Here is a 26,257-nt window from a genome sequence, read left to right as displayed (position 1 = left end):
GTGTTCAGTAGAATTTTGACATGGAGGAGTTCTTCCATGTGGTGTCAAGATTATTTTTGCTTTTTGTGGAAGGGCACAAATGCACGGGCTACCAGAAACCCATATCCTTTATGCAGCCAAAAGTCTCCGATAAAAGCCTTCGCACTGCTCAGTCTTGCCTCAACACCGCTGTGTTTTTTACTTCAGAAGCATTTCCCTGGGAAGTATACATCTTCTTCGTTGGTTTCTATTGTAATGCAAAGCTCACAAGTGGGGCTCTGGGAATTTGGCACAGCTTGGTTTTTAACAGTGTTTAGCACAGTACCTGTGTTTTGTTTGAACATGCTTGAACACTTGTTTTTAATACTTTCTTTCTCTTGATGTCTTTTTAATTTTCTCTTCTGTGTTCAACTCAGTTTACCTTTCTTGCTCTTCTCTCCAGCTCTTGACTTTTCTCATTCTCAGAGCAGCAAAGAAGATGTGCCGTGCAGGTGATGCAGTTATTTTTTCTCCTTTTATGGTACATGAATCAAACTAGGTTCCTACAGAATGAAAATGATGGTCTGTGGTCATTAGTTACAGATAACCTAGATCTATTTGCAGAGAATCACTTGAGGGTGTTCACAGAGGAATACTACCAGGTCATATTTGGTCCAGCGTTACTGTTTGTAAAAGGTGAGATACAGTGGCAGCAGTGGTTCTGTTTTTTTTTTGTTGTTGTTGTTGTTTTTTGTATTCGTGGTTTTCTTTTGGTTTTGGTTAGTTTTTTTGTTTGTTTGTTTGTTTTGCAGATAAGCTGTTGCTTGCCATGCAGGCATGCAGAATATCACAGAAATTAAATGGACAGGAAGATATCTATAAACAACATAAATGAATTAGTTAATAGAATACAGTAATGCCTAACCTGTGAACCTGACTGTTTCCTGTTGATGGGAAGATACAAGCTGTAAAAAAGAGTTGGGGGGGGGGTTATTCTTTGCTTGTATGACTTGAATCAAAGTGGATTTGTAGACATCTTTACTTTGCAGAGTTGGTCCTCACTGTGGCAATAATGTGCTTCAACTACTACAACAATGGCAAAAGATACATTAATTAAGCAATGATCTTTTGATGTACTATGATTGCCTAGATGACCTTTTATTCCAAAAGAGACTCCCTTCAAATGACTGGCTTCCATGAGGTGTCCAGCCTTGAGTAATCTCACTGTGCTGCTGAGTTTTGCCATCAGTTCTGAGTCGATACACAGCTGAAGATGGATTTTAATCCAAACCATGATCATTAATATGGAAATAAATAAAGAAATAAATAAAATTGTGTTTAAACTATAACTGCTTAGATGACCTTCTAGTGAGTAAGTATCAGAAGAGCAGGTGCCACTGAAGAACAGTATGGAAAGCATATACGGCTTATTTGAATTATCTTTATTGTGCCTTTAAAAGGTGGCATTTCTGTAAAGCAGTCCAATTTCTGTTTGGGAATAAGTCTGTAACTTGGGGTGGGTGAATTGGAGTTTGCGCAGTAAGCAGGACTTTTGTTTGAGTTTTGAGACCTCCAAATAGGATGTTTGTGTGGAAAGAAGATCTTATCTGTTGTAGATACTGGTCTGTGTGACAAATATTTGGTTGATAGAAAAGCTTTAAAATCTGAAGATATGAGAAAATCGTGACCTGAGATGCAGGTTGAGTTTCAAGCAATTAATCCCCAGCTAATCCCGTCATTGCATGCTTGAAAAGAAATGTGAAAAGAATTAGGCTATCGTGAAGCAAAAAGGTTTTTGCTGAACTTTGAAGTTCTGTTTTGTATTTGCATTGTGAAAGAAGCCAAATAAAAGTGCAGAAAGTGGTATTTGTAGCCGTAAATTTCTGGTTGATTTAGCAGACATCTGAAAAGAAAAAGTGAGTAACTTCTGAAAGCCTACAAAAATCAGTGCCATGATGCTTCTAAAAATGTTGTGTTGACACAATGAAGAGAAAGAAAAAACTGAAGTGAAATGTCTGCAAGATACGGGGAATCCCTCATTCAGGTTGAGGTATTAATTAGAACCGAACCAACTTGCAGCAGATAAAGTCAGGGAAGTACCCACAGTGTCATAGCAAAGAGAGGCTGTGATTGGTCTGGGGGATTGTGTGTGTGTGTGTTCAGGGAGTTTGGATGTGAGGGGGAAGGTGGGACAGGAGCTGGTCTCCTTTGGCTTGTAACCATCCTCACAATCTCCTTCTCCATCACAGAGACATCTTGTAGGACTACTTTCCTTATTCCACTGCATGAGCCTGGATTTTCTTCCTGCTCTTCCTGTACTTGGTCTTTTCCCTTCTCTTAGTCGTTTAAATGAATTAGAGAGATGAAAATCTTTCTCCTGCAGGGAATTAATTGGACTTTATTTGGGACTTTGTACAACTGAAGTCTATGGAATCAAGTGCCTAGTGGCTTTGATGGAAGTTTTGTCAAATTCAAACATAGACATCTCACGATAACTTCCTGTTAAGGAGCTTGCAATGAGGATGTTGTAGTAAGTCACCTTTGACTAGGGAAATTTGGGTTCTTCCACTGAAACAGATTTGGTTGTGACAGGCTGGTCTCAGAGATTGCTGAAAAGGTGACTTGAGAATGAAAGGGAGGGAGAAAGCAATAAAGGAGGAAAAACAAACAAGCAAAAAAAACAGCCAGCCATAGCAAATCTAATAGAATTTGCACAGATTCTGCCATCTGCTCCCTGGGGAGAAACGGGTTTATCCCCCAGTCTAAGGAAAGAGATGCAGGATCTCACAACGGCACAGGCACTTTTCAAATGGAATAGCAAGATCAAGTTGTGGTAGTTGGGCTGAGCACTGTACAAAAGCAAAGCATAAAGATGAAAGAAACAGAATCATAGAGTATCTCGAGTTGGAAAGGACCTGTTAGGATCATCATGTCCAACTCATGATGCCCTGCTGCATTAGAGCAGTGGTCCAGATGAACACCCTGTCTCCAGTGGTATCATTAGGATCTGCTGTTGAGGGTGAGCTTGTGGGCCTGGCCACTTCCTGCAATCTGTTCCTCTTAACACATGGCCAGCATCCACAACTGCTGTATTAGGGCTGCATGTTAGAGGGCGTGTCACTGCCTGCTCCCTTTAGAACCTGATCAAGGACCAGCTGTCTCTCAGTCTCTTCAGTTGCTTTCTGAACCTGCTGATGCTGTCTGCCTCCAACCTCATGTGGTGTCAAGCTCCAGAAGTTCACTACCTGCTGTGTAAAGAAATATTTTTTAAATCCGTTTTAAGCTGATCCCCTGCTAGTTTCAGAGAGCCTCCCTTCATTCCAGCATTGCAGGATTTGGTGAATTGCAGTTCTGTGTTTGCTCACTCTGCTGCAGACCTCAATCATAATCACCCCCTTCTCTCCTCCAGAATGAGGATCATCGTCCTTTCTGGTGTCATCCCATTGCTTGGATCACGTTCACTTTGTGCCTTCTGCAGCCCAGCTATGTCCTTCCTGCAGTGCTGAGGCCCGAACTGCTCACACAACCTGTAATGAGGATACCCCAGGCCTGTACGCAGCAGCAAAGGGACGCCCTTTGTTTTGCTCTCAGCACCCTTGCTTGTGATACACAGTGTTTCTTGGCTTTGTATTGGCTGCTGATGCAGGGCAAGGCAGTGATCCTGGAGAACTATAGGCAATGGCTTCTCTTTCCTGAACGCCAGTACCACTTTCAGCATCGTGAAGGCATGGTTTAGATGATTTTTTCCAGAGCTTTTTTACCCTAAATTCGTCTGCACTGACACTCACCCGTCATCTTCTTGCCCACTCAATTTTGAGAGTTTTGCAGTGAAGGAAATTGATTCTCAGATCACACGAGGCTTTGCTGTAGGCAGCTGAGTGGCATTTAGCAAGGAAGGGCAAACTGGCATCAAACTGTGGGTGAGTGCAGTAGTTCAGTGTTTGGCTGTGCTGACCAAATGGGATAGATGCAGGAAGGAAGCTCAACAGATTGGTGCATGTCCCTTGCCTGAGAAGCTTTTGTACAAAAGAGATACCTCCAGGAAAGACAGGGCAGCTCCATGTCACTGAGTAGGTGTCATGGAAGAGCTGCTGAAACAGCAAATGTAAAAGCAGCAAGACGTTTGTTTGGAAATGTCTGCTGCCTTCACAGCCTCTCATCCTTTCTTTCCCTTTTAATCGGCAGGTTGTGCTGCAGTGATTCAAATGCAGTCACACAGGTCTCAGTACTAGTCTGGCAGTAAAATCTGCCATGCTGGAGACATGTTGCAACGTGATTTGCTCTTGCGTGCCATGAAGGACGAAGATGTCTCGTTACCACGTTAACAGCCCGTAACTCCGCTGGGCTGTAGCACGTTACCCAGGGTGTCACGTGAGCTGGTTCGGTCTATGCAGGCAACAGATGGTTGCAGCATGAGGGGAAGACTCATGTTATAACATGATCCCCTAGCAGAACAAAAGTCTGCAGAAAGGGCTCTGAAAGTGCTCACCTCCGTGATCTTTGCGGCAGAATGAAGTAAAAGTAGCCCAGTGGGATCTGCTGGAAACTGTAGTCAGAGGGATGCTAAGGCAGCTCAGCTGATTGATGAGGTGAGGAGGAAAAGGTTTCTAAAGCCACTCAGACAAGTGTGAGCATGACACGTAGGATGTGCAGTACACTGATGGAACGTAAATGTTCTTAGCACTTGTGCAGCTGGTGCTGGGCTGGTCAGAGTGGTTCGACCTGCCACCGGCAGACAGAGCCTTGGGCCACGTTGGATAACACAAAGCACGTCTCAGCCATACTGGCTCAACCTGTTCCCAGCTGTTCATCCCCATGTCTGCAACTGACCTAGCTGTCCAAAAAAATGAAAAGGGCAAGGGGAGGGACCGTCAATCCTGAGATCAGTTCCCGGATCCAGCTCACGGTATGACCCTGAAAGAGCACGTTGATGCAGCAGGGTGATGGAGCTGGCAGAATCTCCTGGGAGAACTGCATGGATGCTGCTGAAATTGGCCTTGCCATCAAATGCTTTTTGTCTTCAGACAGCAGTTTCAGAAAGCAAGGAAAGCATCCAGCTCCTACGCTGGTAGCATTACTGTGAGCACTTCATAACATGGCTTAGCGTTCTTAACAAGCTTCACCAGCTGGTGTTTAATCACAGGCCAGAATCATTCAGCATCTTCGGACGTGTGGTCTCACCATTGCACAAGAAAAACAGATTTCAAAATCAGTGGAAGTAAATTATAATTTGAAACTGTGGCTCAGTTGAGAAGGGGGGCATTTCTTATCTTGTGCTGACTTTAAAAGGTGGGCAAGTGGTGTGCTTGGGGCTCACAGGAGAAGCCTTTCAAGGGCTTTATCTGCAAGTAGGTCATAGTCCAGATTGCTGCACTATGTGCTGAAAGGGAGATGGCTGGGTGGTGTTTGGTCAGCTCTAAATGAAGCAGAGAGGAAAGCTTTAAGATGAGGTGTAAGACAGGAAGCACAATTCAATAGAGTGTCATTGGGAACAGGTTTATAGAGGGTTTCTTTTGGTCTTGTTTTAAAACAAAACAAAAAACAGGATGGTGGTTTTGAATAGGAGTCAAAGACGGGGAGTCTGTCTGAGTGATGGAGTTTGTGCATGTCCTTGCTTCATGGAGCAGAAGGGAGCAGCCTGACAACAGGGCCCGAAACATCTCATGAAGGAGGGGCGACTTGGGGGGCTCAGTGCGGGGTAGGCTGCTGCAGCTGCCCTTTGGAGCAACTCAATGAATTGTCCACTTTCATCATGTTAGAGCAGCCCTGCCCTTGCTTCCGTAGGGCTTTCTGAAGGCTTCTCTCTTGCAACCAAATGCAGCTGATGGAGGAGAGATGTTGGGATGGGAATGGGGTAAGAGATTGTCTGTAATACAGTACATAAAGATAATTTCCTAAGAAAAGATCCCTTTCTTAGAGAGGCCTGCTCCTGATGTGAGAGAGTCAAAAACAACTACTGTGTTCTAACTAGGCAAATATTTACAAAGTTAGTATGCTAAACAGTGAATTTTCCGATTAGCGTTTAAGCAGAATTCATCTTTGCTCTAGAAATCTGCCACTCTGTGATCCCTCCAGAAATCATGTGAGCCCTGGTTATAGTGGAGGACTTGTTGTTTTTTCCAAACTGTCGTAGCTGTCTGTACCTCTGAACTACATTTGTCGTTATTTCCTAGAGGACAAAGGGCTTGAAACTGCAGTTTCAGTGTCAGGCAAAGTTTAACAGCCACTCCAGAGCCATAGCTTATGGCAAGGCAAGAGCTGCCTGGCAAAGGAGTGAGTGGCAAACGGAGGAGATGCTGAAGTTGGTCTGAATGGCAGAGCAGTTGTGTCGAAGATACCGAGGAGATGATGTATAACTCACTGAATGCGTTGCCAGCTCTGCATAAAACCCCCTTTCTGATAGACAGGAGAATTCACTGTGAACTGAAAGTCTCTGGGCTTTTTTCCCCCAGTTCAGTGCAGATTTTCACTTGTTAGGTGCAGTCAGAACTAGTCCTGAGTGCCTTTGTTTGTGTTGGTGACTTGAACTGCTCACTTGAAGGTCCTGGCGGGGACCGTAGGTTGTGTCAAAGGCAAACAGCATGGTGCTATGTATCTCCTCTCCAGGGTTTTAGTTTCAACCGGCTGCTTTTCCAGAATTGATCCTTTCCTTTTCCCCGAGATGTACACAAATTCCCTACACTTTTTTAAAAAGTCATCTGTCTTTTAGTGTTTTTATTTCAAGGGTCATGTAGATAACAGCTGAAGCTCCCTCAACTGTGGGCTGATTAAGTATGTATTTAGCCTTGTGTGTGATCTCATGTGATGTAGTGAAGGTGGCAAAATATGTGTTTACAATAAAAATGAACAAAGGCAACCCCCGTGTTTTTGCAAGCTGACTCTGCAGGTTGAAAAGATGTTCTCCAAGTTGTGGATGAAAGAAGGAGCAGCGTTATGTGAGCCGTTCATAAGAAGTACCAAATTTACTGGACTGCTACCACCTAGTGGTGGCAGCGTCTGTGGTAAAACAAGAAAAAAAATACCTGAGGTTATTTCAGTTAATGTAGGGAAAATAGTAAGCCGTCAGCTCATCTGACTGGTAGTGCCAATTGCTTGTCCAACATTTATTTCCAGTGCTCTGTCTGCTCCGCTTTTGAGCATTATTTATGTGATGGGTTTTCTGACACTTTCTGGACTTTGGGGATGCCAGGGATGTTTAGCAATAAACACTTGCTTTAAAGTCACAAAATTGTTTCCACTACAACACCCTGTTTTATCTAATAACACCTTAGCATCTCAAGCTCTACTCTTAGTTCCAGGGGAAAGGCATGCACAGGAAAACAGAATCAAACCAGCAGCCTCCCCGCCTTGATCTGTATCTGCTCTTTTATCTGAAACTTTCCATGTTCAGTGTCTCTCTGGACAGTTGTGTTTGTGTATACAGGAAAGCTGTTTACTTCTCATTCTCTTTCTTGCCACCTATAAAAGATGATGTTCTGACTGGGGCAACTGAAACTTTCAGCTTGAATTGTAAACAGACTTCATCAAAACACTTTTCTTGCAACAGTTTGAAGGAAAAAAGTGATGTTGGCTACAAGTATATAGTGGTTTCTTTCATGCAGGCGGAAAAGTTTTTGCATTCTTAGATGGAGACCTTGAGGTTTTGCTTATGAATATATCTCCTGAGAAGTTTGTTTCCCAGACGTTGAAGAGGTAGCAGCTGAGCTGCAACTTCTCCTTGCCTTCCTCTTCAGGGCCTCACCTCCCTGCTGATCCCCTCCCTCCCTTACATCTCCCATGGTCTTCAGTTTCATGTCAGAGTTGACTCCATCAAACCTTGACACCTTCGTCTCCTCACCTCAGAGGAGCAACTAGCAACTCAAACTGTGCTCCTCTGGGACAAGGCCACATGTTTGGCTCTCAGCCTTCTCCTAAAACAGGTTTAGGATTACCTAAACTGAGGTGCAGGTGCTGAGAAAGTGGCAGTGGGCAGAGGCCTTCATAAGGTCAGCTCTGCTCTTGTCCTCTCCAGGTTTAAGTATCTGTAGGATAACAAAGAGGACTGGAGAGCATTTTTAGCATTTAGTGACAAAAACGTCAGGCCTTTCCCTTGTACCCTGCCTTTCTCACTACCTCAAATGCATGTGGCTGCACAGCATGATAAACTAATGAAATCATAGAATGATAGAATTGCTCAGGTTGGAAAGGACCTTCAAGATCATCAAGTCCAGCCACAACCAAACCATATTGCTCTAACAACCCACCGCTAAATCATGTCCCCGAGCACCACATCCAAATGGTTTTTAAACACATTCAGGGATGGTGAATCAGCACCTCCCTGGGGAGCCTGTTCCAGTGCTTCATGGAGCCACCAATTCTGGAAATGAGAGTAAGCCTTTTGAGAGGAGCTCAGGCCCTTTGGAGGAGTGTTTGCTCCGATCTGAAGGCTTGGTTACAATCCTTCCCCCTATGTTATACAGCACTCTGTGTGACCAGCAAGGTTTTCTGCAAGGAGGTCTGTATACAAGTTAAAAGCAGCAGTGTCGGCCTTGTAGGAGGAACCCCACGCCAGGCACCAGTGAGGCCATCCTCGTGACAGTCCTCTTTCCCACACGGCTCCCTGCGCTGCTCTTCCAGTTTGTCCGCAGCAGAGTGGGGCTGGTTCTCACCCATCCCCAGAGTCAGGTTTTGTGCAAAGCAGGTTGCTTTTTCACCAGCTGTGAAACCAACCGCGCAGGTTGGGGGTAACCACAGAGTAGCTCAGCTAGTCAGGAGCTGCCATTTTGTGATACGCATGTAGTTTCATAAGGAGCCTGTGAAGCTCTTCCTTGACAAGAAAGGCAGCAGGTCTCGTTGGTGCAGGTGGGAAGGAAGAGCACTCACCCAAGCCCACACACACATTAGGATATTCCTGGCCAAGTCCATAAGTGAATTCTGGAAGTCTTCATTCCGTGGTGGTGAGCCAGTTTTGGAAGAGAAGGTGTGTGTATCCATGCTGCTGGTGTTTCAGGTCTTTTTCCTTCCTAAATGCTGGTGGTTAAGCTTCATATTCTTTTTCTTGATGTCATCATCATCTGTTAGGCTGTGTTGGTAAGGCAACATTGCCTGCATCGCCTGTCCCGCAGAGCCAGTCTCTCTTCCATATGAAAATGTAATTGTGAGCCAGCCACACAAGGAGGGAACTACAGGTGGGAATGGCACGGTGGGGAGAAAAAAGGCAATGGAGTTTCGGTACAATTTATTGAACAATTTCCTCCTAAAAGAAAAAAAAATAATAATACATTGTGCAAATGCTTAAAGCACAGCAAGGAAAAGTAGGGGGAAAAAGGGAAAAATGGAAAATGATGCACGATATGCAACGTGTTGAACTTAAAAGTTGACAAGGCTTTTGCATTTGAGGGTTTTAAAACAAAACATTCAGTTTCTGGCCTTCTCTGGTTCATATTCCCCTCCTGGAATGCTTCTGGTTCATATTCCCCTCCTGAGCATTGCTCCTGATAGTTCCTGTCTGAAAAGTCGGCTTGCACTCTGTCTTGCTTTCTTGTGTTTGGGCAGCAAGGAGTTACGGAGTGTGGCTCCTGGTGTGACAGAAGAGAAGCTCCCTCCATCCTAGTCTCTTCATGCTCATACTTCTCTCCATCCTAACAGACTTTCCTGCTCTGTTCCCCAGTAAAGCCCTCCTCCTCGTTCTGCTTTCAGTTTTCCTTTGGCCCTTACACACAGTTCCTCACAGGAGTGTTTCCTGACCTCACCCAGGGACCTCGTCTTGCTGAGGATGAGCACCAGCGTTGGGGTGCAGCAGCCATTCAGGTGTTTCCTATGGACGTTGTTTGAAGATCTCTGTGCCTCAACCCACTTTGCCAATTTTGTCTTTTCATCCCTTGCTCACAAATACTCGTTGTTGATGGCAGCAACCAAGGGCTGCTGAGGAGGAAAGTCCTCTGTGGTTTCCCTTCCCTTTGCCCTTGGAGCAGTGATTGTGGGGTCACTTCATTCCTATGCACCCCAGATCCACATTTTACCCCAAATCTCCACTGGGGTGAAAAAGACCCTGCTTGCCGTGTGGTATGTGAATGTTAGCACCACTAAGGTTGGGGCAGGAGTGGGTGGCCATGGTGAAGGACAAGAACCCTTTCAGCAGCAGTGTGGAGTCACGTCTCTCGTCTTTAATCCTTCCTTTCATCCAAACTCTTGGGCTAAGCTGAAGCATTTCCAGTGAGACACAGATGTGCTGTTCCAGTCCCCAGAATGCCATGTGTGGAAGAAGGCAGCAGGCCAAGAACCCACAGGAGTGCTTCCTCTGTTTTGTTTTGTTTTGTTTTTTAAAACATTTCCCCTGTACGGACGTGGCCTGGGTTTGGGTTCTGGTTTTGCTGCCTTGCCTGCAACATCGGCCATGAGACCCTGCTGCCTGCACGTAACCGAGAATGCTTTGTGTGCCCCCTGCTTCTCATCCACACCCGTCTCACATTTCTCTGAGTTGTAAAGCAGTGCTGCTCCTTAATTATTACGCTTTGGGATTTCAGCTGGGTTTTTAGAAATGGCCTCCTGATGTTTGTAATAACTTTGTTTAATTTTTTTACCTTAATTTATCCAGGCAAGAAGCAATGAGTCAAAACACAGAATTCAAATGCAAATGTGGAGGGCACTTGTAGGTGACCTTTTTTTTTCCAGATGCCCGCTTTCTCAAACTCTCCAGCATTAGACACCGATTAGGGCATAGTTGCATGTTTCAATAGGTAGATAATTAGATGAGCAATGAACTTTGTTGAAAGCTTTTGCGTAAACCAGTCTATATAAACTGATCTGTTTTGATTAAAAAATGAGATTTTTTTTTTTTCTGACAGTTTACTCTTTTCCTGCACTCCACCCCACCCAGACTTCCCCAAAAAAGGAAGTGTGTCTAGGATTATGCTGTATTAAGTGAAAGTTCACAATCTGGAAATGCTGCTTAGCTTTGACATTTGTTTAATGGCCATTGATTATCACTTGTGGTTGGACTGGATGATCTTGGAAGCCTTTTCCAGCCTTGGTGATTCTATGGTGATTCTAAGAAGATGGAGTCAACACAAGTTACATTGCAAGGCTACATTTGAACTTCAGTTTGCCTGAGAACTACCTTCATACCTCCTGTGATTACTCCTTGCTTACAGAAAAAATGCTATAATAGGAAATCTGGGCAGTGCAGAGATAAGCACATGTTGTGCTATGTCCACTGGAGGACTTCAGCTGCTCATCTGGAGTTTCTAAATCCCTGCAGTTACAAAGCAGCTACTGGGCTTGCAGATAAATGCTACAGTGACTGTTGTGTGGTGCCTCAGCTGCACACCGTCAACGAGAAGGAGGTGGGGGAGGACTTAACACAAGGAAGGTTTCAACTAAGCTCATGTCCTGGAACAATTGCTGGAAGGTGTCACTTGGGATGGAGTTACATGCCATGCAGCATTGTGAGCATGAGCATTCAGATTCAGTCCTGCTGATTTCCACTTCAGATATTTACAGTGTTTCTGTGGAGCTTGGAAGAGCTACAGCTCTGCCCCTTTGTCTGCCTTACTCGTGTTGTTTGAACGTGTTGTGTCTTTAGCAGTGGCAATGGCGCAGACTGATAGGGGAACAGAGAATATCATTAAGGTGGACATCTTAGACGTGTTTTGTCTTTTTGTTGGAGGAATGGTGCAACAGTGAAGAATGCTTCCTGTTACTGCTTCTTGGCTTAATGTTTTGTTTCCAGTTGAAATCCAGGTAATGTCGAAGTCTACTTGTAGACAAACATGAAGCATCTTTTGCTTATATGGTACAAACCCGTTTTTTTAACTGTCCTCTGCATTATTGCCTGCAATAACCTTTGACATTTAATTGTACCAACTGGTTGCATAAGGCCTTTACATTCTGTTTGGAAAACATTTCCCACTGCTCCCAATTTATCAGTTAGAGTAACATGAGGGTGTGTCTTACTTTAGTTTATATGCATATTCTGTACGCATGTTTACAGATAGTACATCCATGTGTCTCTGGTGCAGTATATTTGTAGCAGTAGCGGCCTAAACTTTTCTTCGGTGTTGCAGCATTTTGTATTCTCTGGTAAAAGCGATTGCATCACACTTCAAGAAATTGCTAAGAATGTGAGTTTATTTTGGAAAATAAAGTTTTTTTTTTTTTTTAACAGTTTTTTAATCATCTTTCTGATTGGTTCTGTGGTGTTTTGATCTCTTTTCAGCTGTAAGTTACTGCCTGCCTGGGTGACAGATAGGAGAAGCAGATGTTCAGACACTTGATCAGCAGCACTGTTTGTGGGTCTGTGAAGCCTCACTGCTGGTAGTTGTGAGTTAGTGGAGAGTGTCCCACTGAAATCTTCTCTCTGTTTGCTTGCAGACAGCCATTCTGATACGGAGACGCCCACTACAGGGGGTGAAGTCTTGGACCTGACGTCCTGCGAGAAGGAACAGCCAGAGGAAGTCACCGAGCTACCAGGGAGTGAGTGCAGCCCCAAGGAGGAGCAAAAGGCTGACTCCTCTCCAGCAGAAGAGGATGCCGAAGAAAAAGCAGATGAATATGAAGAGGGCCCTGAGGAAGATTCCGTAAGTAACAAAAGTCTTGACCTCAATTTTGCCAGCAAATTAATGGACTTCAAGCTGGCAGAGAGTGACCAGAGCACAGGCAGCAGTTCTCAGACTGAAAGGAAACATGCCTGTGATGTTTGTGGCAAAACCTTCAAGTTTGCTGGCACTCTTAGCCGTCACAAAAAGGCTCACATTCGTGAGGACAGAAAGGATGAAAGGAGCAGTGAGGATGAAAGCAAAAGCATCCAGGATGATGCAGGAGCTCCTTCGATGCAGGACTCTGGTCTTGAGCAGGAAGAGTCTCCGATGGACTTGAAGGTAGTGGAGTCTCCTCTGGACTGTGAGGCAACAGGAAAGGAGAATGAAGAGAGCGAAAGCATCTCTGAGGGGGAAGGCACAGAGAGAAAGTCCACTGAGAAGAGCAGTGATGACAAAATACCAAAGACTGATGAGGCTAAGAGTACTGCAAAAGCAGACAAAAGAAAGAAAGTCTGTACTGTGTGCAACAAGCGTTTCTGGTCTCTGCAAGATTTGACGCGACATATGCGGTCTCATACAGGTAAGAGGAGAATTCAGGGCAGAGCAGATGGTGAGCAGATCTGCCACCACAATACTGCATCTGCTCTGTAGGTGCACAATTACTGCTAGCACATGAGGTTGGAGACGATGCTTTTAGTCCTGCATGTAGCTGCAAGGTGTCATCTCTTCCCCAGTCTACCCTACTGTGCACAAAGCCTATTAAAGGAGCAGGTATAGTCATACTGCCCCCTTATCTTCAGTTCCCAGACAGTTTTCCCCCGTGTTTGGTTACTGTGTTTGGAGGATAGGACAGAACCCTTTACAGAAAGGGTTGTTAAGCACTGGAGTAAGCTCCCCAGGGAGGTGGTTGAGTCACCATCCCTGAATGTGTTTAAAAACCATTTGGATGTGGTGCTCGGGGACATGATCTAGTGATGGGTTGTTAGAGTTAGAGTAGTATGGTTAGGTTGCAGTTGGACGTGATGATCTTGAAGGTCTTTTCCAACCTGAGCAATTCTATGATTCTGTGATCTCCACACAGTCCAGCTTCTCATTCCCTTCCCATCACGTGTGAATGGCTATACCTCTTCCCAGTATTTTGGTGAGCAGTGGAGAAACATGACAGTATGTAAGACTTCATTTCGGAGTGAAAGTTTAGAGAGAGCTTGTGGTTTTGTCTGATTATCTGGGCCTGGTACTGGTAATATGCTGGTAATGTGCATGACCTTCTGCTTGCGTGAAAGGCACGGCTACAATTTGCATTCTGCTCTTCCTTGGGCAAAGAATGTGTAATACAGGTAGTAAAATCTTTGTCTGATTACTCAGTAATTAAAGTACTAGGGATTGCTTTATGCAATAAATTCCAGCAGTCCATTGCGAAGGAGGTGAAGTCATGAGCCAGCTCAAGAGTGAATTAGTCGTGCATCCTCATTAATGATGTGTTTTACCTCTCAGTGGACTGTTCTGGTGTGAAACAGTTTGACATTTCATGTCTTTTGAAATGCTTTCTGCTGAAGACAATATCTTTGTGATTAACTTTGGTTACAAAATAATTGTGCTGTAATTGAAGAGGATGTTTAATAAACTACACCAAAGATTAGTGCCTTAACCAAACATTTTACCTTCGGAATTGACTGCTCAAGTACAAAGATGACCTGTTTTCATCCGGCACTGAGGACTCAAAGCTTGAGTGAAACAAGGGATGGGTCCCACTCTTGTGGCTGTTTCCATACTAATTTGGAGGACTTGGGAAGATTATAATATCTAAAAGGCTGAATGTTAGACCTAAATGATACACTCTTGTGTGCCTGTGATTCCCATACTATGTGTTTTAAATGCATGCTGAGATACACAGACCATATCAATACGTCTATTTTTTTTTTGCTGTTTGTTTCTCTTATTTGACACTGAAGGACGTCAGTGTCATAGAAAAACATAGAATAGATGTTGAGTAGAAACCTGGATCAGTTCTTCAAACGTAACAAATTTAAACACCACTACTGTTTAGATAATGTGTTTTTTAATGCGGACTTTGACTCAGTGCTCTGGTTGACTCAATACTGGTTGACTCTCCTCCTTCCTCTCTCCCTCCCATCCACTCAGATACATGGCACAACACTGTCTTTGTGTAATATTGCCTATACCTTGGTTTTAACCATGCTTAATTTGAGTATAGAAAGTTTTTGGAGTACTTTTTCTCAGAAGAGGAACTTCTGGGGCACTCCAAGGTGTGTGAGGAGCCCCTGGCACAGTGCGTGCCTGCTGAATGGCAGTCAGGCTGAAACATTTCCTTCACCCTGGCATGTAGTTTTGGAGGACTCTGGGGTCCCAGTCACAGGATGAACTGCAGAGCTGTATTGTTTGCATCCCAGGGATGGCTAGGCAAAGGCTGCTGACCGGAGAAGTTCCTGGCTGAAGCCCTGTCCTCTGTCAAAAGCAGGGAGAGACATCGCTCAGAAGTGTCATGCTTCCCAGGGACAGCAGGACCAGCTTATACCCACACTGGTGGTGTCTTGATGGAATTGCACCACTGAGAAGTCTTTAGCAGCTGCAACCAGAAACACAGGATGAAGCCATCAGGGTGGGACCTTTGGTTCTTCAGGGCTGGCAGGGCAGTGGTAGCAGGTGGCAAGCACCTTGGGGCACTGTGCTTGGCCGGGAGCTGGGGACAGTTTTGTCAGCAGAGCTGTGGCTTTGTTTTTAAGGAGCTTATGCTAAATAAACTATTGAAACATTTCAGCTGCAAAAAGTGGTTCTGAGAGCAGAGCAAACACCATGTTGATTACAGCACAGGAGCAGCTCTGCAGCTGCTCTGAGGCTTAGGGTTGCAAAGTGAGTGGAAAAATTTTGTCTGGAGGATAGCATATCTTGCGCAGGTATGAAGAGGTTTCTTTAAGGGCTTTCAGGTGTGTCAGAGATAGGAGCAGACCTCCAGAAGGCTGAGGAACATCAACAGATTTTTAACAGCATCCCAAAGCACATGCACTCTAAAATTCCCTAAAAGGAGGTTCTAGTGAGGTAGGGGTTGGCCTCTTCTCCTGGGTGACAGCAATAGGATGTGAAGTAATGGCCTCAAGTTGTGCCAGGGGAAGTTCAGGTTGGATATTGGGAAATATTTCTTCTCAGAAAGAGTGGTCAGGCACTGAAATGGGCTGCCCAGGGAGGTGCTGTTGTCACCGTTCCTGGAGATGTTCAAGAACTGTGTAGATGTGGTACTGAGGGACGTGGTTAGCAGGCGTGGTGGGGATGGATTGGTGGGTGGTCTAGGTGATCTTAGCAGTCTTTTCCAGCCTTTATGATTCTGTGTTTTTCATTTGGTCAGTAAACATGGATCACCACTAACAGACACCTCTAGTGTCCTGTGAATGCCTAACAAATCTGGCTCCTTTAGCTGCCCTTACTGTTTCAAAACAGCCGTGCTGTCCTTCTGCTTCACAAAAAAAAGTAGAGCTTGTTCTGTTGAGAGCAGTTCATGACAGCTTCTCTTAGACTAACTCATCTGCCAGTATCTAGGAGAGGGAGATGTTTCTCATGTGCTGTTCAGTTTGGTTCCATTTTTAAGCCCTACTGACCACAGTCTCTGGGCAGTGTCATCCTATCTCAAATCTGCTCTCTCTGCATATAGCAGGACCTGTAACTTTGAGCCCCCACGGTGGGCTGCTGTAGAAGGGATGCTAACAAGCACCTGGGGATTGTGGTCTACCTCCCTCCTTAGTACAGGGTCAGAAGAGAAGGTATAGTAGGTACACCACGTGCTACCCTGTGGTTTTTACTGTGTGACCATGGAGACCATATGAGGAGGTGGGATGGAAGGCCCACCTTGACCCTAGAGGGTTGCTGCCTCCAGCCAGGTGGAGGAAAGGGAAAATCCAATTTATTGGACTGTGTAAGTTCAATGGCCTGGCACGTCAGAACCACAGGAATATAAGGCTCTACTGGACACCAGTGCACAGTGTACTCCAGTCTCATCAAGTTATAAAGGGGCGGAACCCATCTGTATTTCTGGAGTGACAGGGGCTCCAGAGCCTTTATACCTGCTTGCATACCATGATAGTACGGAAGCAAAAAAGCCTGCATAGAATGAACACTGAAGCTTGATGAAGGTACTGAGCTTCCAGTGTGGAGCATCTTAAGCTGCTTGAAACAAGAGGAAGTTGTGTTTGTGACCTTACGGCTGACCTCATATTTTCATTCTCTTCCAGGCGAGAGACCGTACAAGTGTCAAACCTGTGAACGGACCTTCACTCTGAAGCACAGCCTGGTTCGTCACCAGCGCATACACCAGAAAGTCAAAAATACTCGAAACCACGGGAAGGAGAGCGACAAGGAGGAGACCCAGTCGAGGTGCGGGGAAGACAGTGAAAACGAGTCTAGCCACAGTGGCACCAACCCCATCTCAGAAAACGAGTGCGACTCCGCAGGGGGTGTTGGCAGCCACCCATCCAGCACCAGAAGCCGAAAGGAGTCCCTGGTCGGCACAGCCAAGGACGTGCCCTGCGAAGAGGAGAGGCCGAGCGGGCAAGCAGCTGGCACCTGCCTTGCGGAGCCCGCCAAGAGCGCACAGAAGCAACCCGCAAAAGACCAGGAGCCTCGGGGTAGCTCCGAGCTCGAGAGACCGTCGGGTTTCATTCAAGACTTGCTGGAGATACACAACAAAAAGTCTCCCATGAATCACATTCTTGCCTCTGCAGACAGCACGCCTCAGCTCTTGGGGGTAGAATGACTTTGCAAGGAGGCTGGGCCCATCCCAGTGCACGAACTGAAGCCAGCAGAGCAAGGTTTTCGGGGTCTCGTTTCAGAAGAGTGACCTACAGCTGTGGGGAGAGTATGGCAGACTGGATGCAGTGCCATATGCCTTTCAGTATAATAATGCAAGAGACTACAGTATATACTGATTTGAGTGCCTTACTACTTTATTAGATCTTTTGGTATCATAGATTTTTTTTTTCAAAAATGATTTTTTTTTTTTAATATTTTAATGAATTATTTGGAGAGGACCTTTTTCATTTAAGCATTAATGTTACCTTTTGTATTGGTGTGTGTGAGCTTGGTCTTGTATATCTGATAGTCTCTGTGTTTGTTCTCTGAGCTGGAAATGGGGCAGTGGGGTGGGAGGCCCTTGGATACCGCAGCCAATAACTGGAAGCAATTTATGTGAATTTCATATGGAACAGTCAGAGGAAACGCAGACGAGATGTCGATTTCTGTTTTCTCACTAGATGTTCTCGCATTTGCCACACGGTGGAGCATTAAGCCTGTTGCAGGCATTAACAGCGTGGCAGCCGAAGGTGTTCAAAGTGGTTCGAGCCAAAAGCAGGAAGCGCAAAGAATTTCAACCTCATACTTGTTTCCACTTTTCAGCGTTAGAAATGGTGTTCTAGATACTAGGGTTTTTCTTCTGGCCGTCGTGGACTGAGTGTGTATACAGAGAAGAGTTACATAGCAACGTAACCTATGGAAATTATGCACCCGCTGTTATATATGTTTGATTTGCTTCAGTATATTATTATTATTATTTTATAATTATTTTATAAATTCATCAGTTTGCTTGTCTCTGCAGTCAGCAGAAACCAATGGGCAATATTTGCCCACGCAGATGTATAACGCAGCTTGGATCCCCTCTTTACAAGTTTTGACTTCAAGCTTTCACCAACTCCTCCTCCTATGTTGCAGCTCTTCTACTGTACTTTAATTGAAACCCTTCCTCTGACCGGAGAGTCAATCGGAGGCCAGCAGGTTGTCATCACACCCGTGCAGGGAACGCCCTGCTGCTCGCGGTGGGGTGTGCGTGCACGTGCCGAAGGACGGGCACGCGGCCATCTCCGTGCCATCAGCTGGCGGCAGCGCGCCTGCCTTCGGAGCAAAGTGACTCAGTCTTCCAGTCAAAAGCGAGCAAGAGAGAAATGCGAGCCTTACCGTCATCTTGCTACTGTCATGTTCTGGAGCAAGAAAATACTACTGGTGATAAAAACTACAGATATAAGACATGTTAAAAATAAGTAAAGTAAATTAAAAATAAAAATTTTAAAAAAAAAAAAGGAAAAAAAAAAAAAAGAAATTCTTCCTGAGATTTTGGGGTTGATGCTTGAAGACTTGAGGTGTGTGTCTAAATTTCATATCAGTAATTTAACCCCTTTAATGCTGGGAGCTGGAATTTCTCCAGATGGCTCCAGTTGCCGGCAACAGGTGCCACTCCAGCCGCCAGTATTTAAGGGGTTAAGCGAAATGTCTCCTACTGTAGCTGCGCGCTTCTAGGAGCGGGCGGCGTTTTTGTTGTTGTTGTTCTTGTTGTTGTTGTTTGTTAAATTGTCCTTCAGTCATGACCTCTGGGACAGACAGAGCCATAATAGCGATGCCGGAGCCTCACTGTGCTATGCCACCACTCAGCCCCAACCCGCACTGTGATCTCCCCGCCCCGCAGATCTGCTTTTCCTGCTTTCATCAGACATGGAGGACGTGGGCCTCGGACCCATGCTATATTATATAATATATATCTATATATAGCTATATCTATATTAAAAATTCTCCGAAAGTTTCTGGAGACTGAAATGTAACTGTCTGGAATTCAAAGGAAGAGAAACTTTCTTGAGTAATATTCTTGCAAATAGAATAAGAAAAAAAAAATGGTTGAGGTATATGTGATTTCTATTTTTTGTTCTTTTTAAATAGGGATGTTTGAACCAGTTCAGAAACAAAGCTAACGCCAGAGAGTCAGTCAGTCAGAACCAATGATTCACTAAAAGCTCTACACAGGTGCATTCTACTTAATTAAAACCAGTTCACGCATCCCTTAAATTGTTATTACTATTATAATTATAATAATAATTATTATTATTATTTTGGGTATTTTTTTGGTTCTCGTCATTTGTTATTTTGTTTTTGGTTTATTTGTTTTGTTTTATTTGGGGTTTTTTGTTGTTTTGTTGGGGTTTTTTTCTTTTGTTTTGTTTTTTTGTTTTTTTGTTTTGTTTTCTTGCAACTCTCCACACTAAACTGCGCAATACTGTGGGGGAGAAGCCATTACTAAACTATATGCTGCAGAACGATGTAGCACGTAATGAATTCCCAGCAGCCTGCCGGGACATCTGCTAGCAATAATCACTATTGAGTTAAAGCTTTATTTAGCCTTTATCTGTATCCTAGTAGAGTATAAGGTCTTGCCACATCTTATTGACATTTTTATTAGTTGAGTTTGACTGAGAACTGTTGCTGTTGTTGGGTTTTTTGTTTCCCCTCTTCCCCCAATATTAAACTGTGAAATTTATAATGTGTTTAAACTATGGGTGAATCTTAGGCTTTAGTTTGCATGTTCAGCTAATTTGTCTCTATACGATTTTTGTTTGGATCTTTTTATTTTTTTTCCTCTCTCAGGGCTTTTACAAAAAAAAAAAAAAAAACAACAACAAAAAAGGATCTTCTGAAATTCTTTTGCCTGAGTTGCAATGGACTTAACATGGAGATAGTTCAATCACTACATTGAGCACTTGACTGTGAAAGCGCAAAATGAAATAAAAAAGAAAAAAAAATTAAAAAAAAAAACAACCTTGTTTGAGGCAATTCTGAAATAACTTTTCGGGGCTATGTGAGTCTGATTCCATTTTCAGAATGATTCGTGATTTTCTCTCTCCTCTGCGTGTCTCCTTTCTCTCTTCTCTCCCCACGAAGGAAGGTTAATCCTAGTGATTTCATCCCATGCAGGAAACAGTAATAAGTGTGTAGAATTCATATTTTTCTAAAGGGAACTTAAACTGCTGCTACGAATTGTGTACAAGACTGGTTTATGCCACATGAACAGAGAATCACACATTTGTTTTGGTACTTTTATTCCTCTTTTTATTCAGTTGTACAGTACTTCCAAATTCAAAATAAAAGTTGTTCTGTATCAAACCATCTAAGCAATAAAATGTTATATTTAAAAATTATAGGTTCCAAAATGGACGTGGCTCTTCTTGTGAGTTTGTTGGTACTTGGTTTTGAGCTGGAGGACAGCGCGCGAAGCGGAGGTGTCCCACAGAGCAGTATTGCTGTTTCTCTTCCTTCACTTGGACTGAGCCAGAGGCAGCACTTTGGCAACTACATGCATTTGCCATTCTGTTCTCTGGTAGCCGAAACTCTCTGAAATGGTGTTCTGCTTTGAGGGCATTTTCTTAAAATAGCAACTGGAAACAGAAGAGATGTTGTTGGTGCTGATTATCCTGTGTAGGTGGTGGGCTTGAGCGGCGTGCCCTTCCATTAGTTGAGGCCACATGTGCACGTCCCAACAGCATGGCATGGTGATGGAGAGGTGCTGGGCTCTTCTCTGTGTAAATGAAAGAGGTTTCTGCCATCCTGGTGTTGGTTTTGCATAAAAGTGTTTGGCTGTGAAGTCTTCGGGATGTACTGGGAAGCCACGTGCAATTGTCAAAAGAAAAAAAAAATCCTTTGTTGTAGCTTATTGGAGCCGCCTTAGCTACATTTTATGTGCTTTCATATAAATAAAGTGCATTTCACAGGATGGTGAGCCAGAGAATCATCTGAGTTGCGTATCCAGTTCTGGAGGCCAGGGAAGTATAGAGCAGCTGAGTGCCTGCATGTCAACTCCTGGTGGGATGAGTCTTTCTGGTGGAGAAGGGAACCAGAGTCAGAGTTAGAGATGGTAACCGTGGACGCTGCATGCCCTGCTCCTGCCTGCCTTCCTCCAGCCTCTGGCACCCTTAGAAAGTTCTCTGGTGGGGACCTGATTCCTCACTACCAGACACAGACAAGTTAAAAGAAAACCTGTCAGTCAGCGCTGCCCCAGGCAGGAAATCTGGTGAGGCAGGGCTCCCAATGACCTCTGGGTGGACCAGAGGGATGGAAACAAGACTTCCGAGGGAAGAAAGCTGTAGAAAATCTAGTTCCCTCCACGCCTCAGGGGCAGTGGCCCTGTTCTCACTGCAGGGTGTGGAGCTTGGGGCAGGCCCAAGTCCTCTGCCACCATGGGTAGGGATCCATGAGTGGGCAGTAGGCCTTGGGAGGGGCAGGTGTGCGGCTCTGAGGTGACTGTCCTAAAGCAGAGCCTGGCCCAAGGATCTTTTGCGTATTTATTGATATTGCAATACAAACTGGTAAAGATAAAGGAATACAATCACTTGTTTTCCATTATCCAGCTGTTCCCCAGCATTTGTGTTCCCCAGCATGGAACACCAGGCACTTCCTCTATGTGAAACAGCCTGAGAAGCTCCAGCTTTTATCCTCCTCTCTGATAATGCAGGAAAAGATAAGGATGCAAAAATGCATCAGGGCTTTTAATGAGGATGTGTCTAACTGCTGGACTGTAGAAAAATGTGCTACAGCGGTGTCCTCTAGAGCTGGGCTACCTGAGTGGCCTGCAGATGCACTGGTTCATGTTTGCAAGTCTGGGCTCTGGCCTTTCTCAACATGGCTGACCTGGCATCTCGCCTCAGCTGAGGGCTGTTACTGGGGATGTGATTTTAGTTGAGTGAAATCTCCCTCCCCAGTCCTGAAGGAATGATTAATCCCACACAAGCACCAGGTATTGCTCCTACCTCTCCAGCAGCACCAGACAGTGGTGGTATGTGCCTTTGGTCCCATGAAAAGCTACAAACTCGCTTGTCCTGTGGTATGCATAAGTTTTCTTAGGACATACTGGAGGACTGCAGGGGCACAGCAGGAGGAGAAATCCTTGAGAGCAGCATTATTCAATGTTTTAAGGATCTCCCACCAACTGCACCAGGTGCAAGAGCTGCAGCAAGACCAGCCCCAGGTGCAGCCGGGGCCCATCAGCAGTCCCTATTTATAGGAGCGGGTGGGGTTTTCTTCCTGTAGCAACATAGAGAGCATTGTGCTGTGCTCTAGCTTGCAGGTGCAGCAGGGGACCTAGGTCACAGTTTGTGCCACTGGGAGCTATGTGGTTCCTTGGGTAAGGTCCTATGGAGCAAGAAGACCTCTAGTTGCCAGAACCTGGGGCGGCACTGGGACATCAGTCTGCTCTGGGACAGTCTGGAAGATGCAGGACAATGGAGGCTGTTGCAGAGAATAGGATACCTGTGGGAATGTGTCTGCTGTGCTGCTGTTGGTTGCCTGTAACCTCGGGTAAGTGATGCTTATGTATGTATGTACATAATGGCGTTGATGGGGTGCCTAATGGAGGAGAAAGCTGACTTGAATTTTCTGGGGAAATGAAACATGACAGAAAGCCTTGCAGCAATCCTCTGAGCTGCAGGAACTAGAAACAGCTTTTTTCCTTTGCGGTGCTTGCTTATTTCTCCTCTGCCAGATCTGCCTCTTGGTCTGCTGCTTGGTAAGGCTGCCAGTAATGCATGAGGAAACACTGTATGATGATCATTTGCAATGTGCTATTGTGAAATTATTTGAGCTCTTCTAGGGCCTTTCAGCGAGGGGTTGTGAAGTGGTTTCCAGTTGTCAGTGCTCAGTATGTTGTAAGTAAGAGAGAAGTTTGCTGGAGAAATGGCTTCTCATCGTTGAAGGCTCAGTCTGTGCTCACAGTCTCAGGGCCAGTGGTTGAGGCTAGTGTTGCTGTGGGCTGACTCCCAGTGGGGAATTTTTAGTTGGTAGCTGTGCTAGTAGTACACTATGAGAAGGTTGGGACAAAATGTGCCTTGCAGTAGGGCCACCAAGCTTTCTGGCTGACAACTGGAGTGGCAGCAACAAGGGGAACAGCAAAACATGCTCATTTGTGGTGTGCATTCACAAAAACAGTTCTTAGTGTGTATGTGTACATAAAACCAGCAGCTCCTCCCCTACAGTCAGGAGTTTGGCTTCCTTTAGGAAGCTGCTGCAATCATGGGCTCGTTTTTGTGGACCCAGTTCAGGTAACAGCTGAATGCTCCCAGCATTCAGGGGCCTGAAAAGAAGAGGTTCAGGGCTTTAGGAACTTTTAGTGGGCCAATCCTTTTGAACTTGAAATCATAGATTCACTGAGGTTGGAAAATACCTCTAAGCTCATCTAGTCCAATTGCCAACCTGTCCCCACCATGCCCACTAACCATGTCTCTCCGTGCCACATCTACGCATTTCTTGAACACCTCCAGGGATTGTGACTCCACCACCTCCCTGGACAGCCTGTGCTGGTGCTTCACCACTCATTTCTGAGAAGAATTTTTTCCTAATATCCAACCTGAACCTCCCCTGGTGCAAATTAAAACCATTATCTCTCATCCTATTGCTATTACCTGGGAGAAGAGGCCAACTCCTACCTCACTACAACCTCTTTTTAGGGAGTTACAGATAGCATGTGCCTTGGGATGCTGTTAAAATCTGTTGATGTTCCTCAGCCTGCAGGATCTGTAATCCTATTTCACAGTTACTCAGGAGAAGAGGCTGACCTCTGCCTCGCCACAACCTCCCTTCAGGCAGCTGTAGGGAGTGATAAGGTCTCCCTTGAGCCTCCACTTCTCTAGACTGAACAATCCCAGTCCCCTCAGCTGCTTCCCATAAGACTTGTGCTCCAGATGCTTCACAGCTTTGTTGCCCTTCTCTGGATGCACTCCAGAGCCTCCATGTCTTTCTTGCAGTGAAGGGCCCAGTACTTTACACAGTACTCAAGGTGCAGCCTCACCAGAGCTGATTACATGGGGACCATCACCTCCCTGCTCCTGCTGGCAGAGTGGTGAGGCACTGGCAGAGGCTGGGCAGGGAGATAGTGGAGTCCCTGCTCCTGGAGGTGGCCAAGAACCACATGGGTGTGGCACTGACAGATGTGGCACAGACAACTGTGGGCATGGTGGGGATGGGTTGGCAGTTGGACTAGATGAGCTTAGTGGTCTTTTCTAACCTTAATGATTCTATGATGACAGCTTAAATTGGCACCGAAACCTAAGTGTTGTCTTACATAAGCAAAATTGGACTTCTAATTTTTTAAAATAAAAATCACACCCCAGAAATATATATATTTATTTTAGGGTGATTACAGTGCTAGTTGTAGGTTTGCTTTAACCAATAAACACTTGTCCGAAGTGTGCCAGTCAAGGATTGCCATGTGTGACCAAGACCTGGTTTCATCTGCTGTCTTCATGATGCTAAACATGACTAAAGCCTTACACGATTTGAGGTTATGTGTATCCAGGTCAGTTACACTCCACAGACGGAGGAAACCAAAGCATGAAGCTGTCTGTGCAGACACAGCAACCTATCAGAAGCCTGCACCGCAACACAGCTGTTCATATCTCCTGCCCAGATTGTTATCTGCTGGTATCTCACAGAGCTAAAACCACAGCAGCCTTCTAGCACAGCTGCGTTAAACCCAGAGACTGCACTGAGCTGGTCAGAAAAAGCTACCAGGGTTGAGAGATAAAAGAAAGAAATGGACCTGGAGAAGTGAGCAACTTGTGTCCCAAATAGGCAATGGATTTTAGCACAACATAGAGCTGCCCACTGCTTTTAATGCATTTGGTACTGCTTTGGGTGAATGGACCTCTTTCAAAAACAGTGAAGTTTTTTTCTGAACTAAATCACTCTCTCCAGCAGTTGTAAAACGCCTGCTTAAGAATGAAGGCACTTAATTTGAACATTTAATTGAAAGTGATAGCAGCACCTCCCAGGGTTCCTTGTGACAGCATTTTGCAGAGCAGCTGGGGATGTTTTTGCAGTTTGTCACCAGATCCCTGCCCTGAGCAGGGCTTGTTATGAGGGAGGCTCACTCAGTGTGAGGCAAAATAACTCAGCCCAAATTCATAGCTGTATAGCAATGCAGCTGCTGTGCAGTACTCTGTCCTCATCTTTCAGGTCCATAGAGCAGAAGGGCAACAGAGTGTTACAACCCATCACGCCTTTGCACTAGAAAGGAGCTGGTCCCTGTAGCATGGCTTGCAAAATACAGAACAACTCAAACCAGGTTTTATCATTCTTAAAGACTGCCTTGCCTGTGGTGTGTGAAGAAACAAGAATGCTCTAAGCCAAATGCTGGCTTTAGGAAAAAACATAACCACTCTAATTATGATGTGTTAAAGAACTTAGACTTCTAGCTATAATCTATTACTTCAGTGATAATGTTTGCCATGCTGTATGTGTTAAGCCAGGAGTTACTTGAATGGCAGCTTTTCCTTTCTAATGGATGCCTGCAGAAAATGCTTTGAGATTTTCCTCCTATTTCGATTCCTGCTAAGTGAACCAACAGAGCAGTGGGCTCTGTCTCTCTTGGAAACTTGCTGGGGGATTTGCTGGTCAAGGCTGGGATGGAGCAGGCTAAGCTCCAAGCTAGGTCTCATCTTTTGTTCATGGCTATAGTGCTATGGAGCCAGGATTGTACCAAAATGTATGCTTCAGAGTTCTGGAAAAAGGGGACTGCACCCTCTGGCTTGCTTCAGTGGGAAAAAAAGACTTCAGGTGAAAACAGAAGGTGAGCCTAGTTGCAGATGAACACATTCAAGATGCATGTGGAGTTGACAGGTCCCACTTAAAGGGTAATTTCTGTAACAGGAAGCCTGAGGAGGCCCAGAGCTAGGAAAACAGATAACAAAAAGGAAGTGTGCATACAGTACCATTACTATGCCTACTACTGCAGCCAGTAGCCTACAGTCTTATTTTTTTTTTTAAGCAAAAGCAGGTCTCAGATTCAGTGACCAAGATATAGCACTACTAATACATTTTTACTAACAGGTGTTCTAGTCTTTCCATATGGATGCTCTGGGAGATCCCTCAGCTGGCAGCTCTTGGTGCTGGTGCTGGCTGTATATCCCTTTCCACTAGTTAAGTGGTAGTGACAGTGCTGCTAGATTTAAAAACTGAGCTTATCTTCGAAA

General features: G+C 45.0%; 1 protein-coding gene and 1 long non-coding RNA gene across 4 annotated transcripts in view; one reads left to right on the top strand and one right to left on the bottom strand.

Annotated features, from left to right (window-relative positions):
* The window catches only part of RREB1 (ras responsive element binding protein 1), a 96,312-nt gene extending 75,910 nt beyond the window's left edge, over window positions 1-20,402 (top strand). For all 3 annotated transcript variants that reach the window (XM_021387046.1, XM_021387048.1, XM_021387047.1), the window contains 2 exons: window positions 12,310-13,056; window positions 16,718-20,402. In XM_021387046.1, coding sequence (XP_021242721.1) covers window positions 12,310-13,056; window positions 16,718-17,238 — 1,268 coding nt within the window. In that variant the 3' untranslated portion in view covers window positions 17,239-20,402. The remainder of the gene's footprint in view (window positions 1-12,309; window positions 13,057-16,717) is intronic.
* Window positions 20,322-23,552, bottom strand: LOC110393773. Its single transcript, XR_002435194.1, has 2 exons — window positions 22,043-23,552; window positions 20,322-21,113 (listed from the first exon to the last, which is right to left on the bottom strand). It is a non-coding gene; the product is annotated as an uncharacterized LOC110393773 (long non-coding RNA).

Source organism: Numida meleagris, chromosome 2 (genome assembly GCF_002078875.1).
Source record: "Numida meleagris isolate 19003 breed g44 Domestic line chromosome 2, NumMel1.0, whole genome shotgun sequence".
In the NCBI taxonomy this organism is placed as follows: Eukaryota; Metazoa; Chordata; class Aves; order Galliformes; family Numididae; genus Numida; species Numida meleagris.
This window is presented reverse-complemented; position numbering and strand designations above follow the sequence as displayed.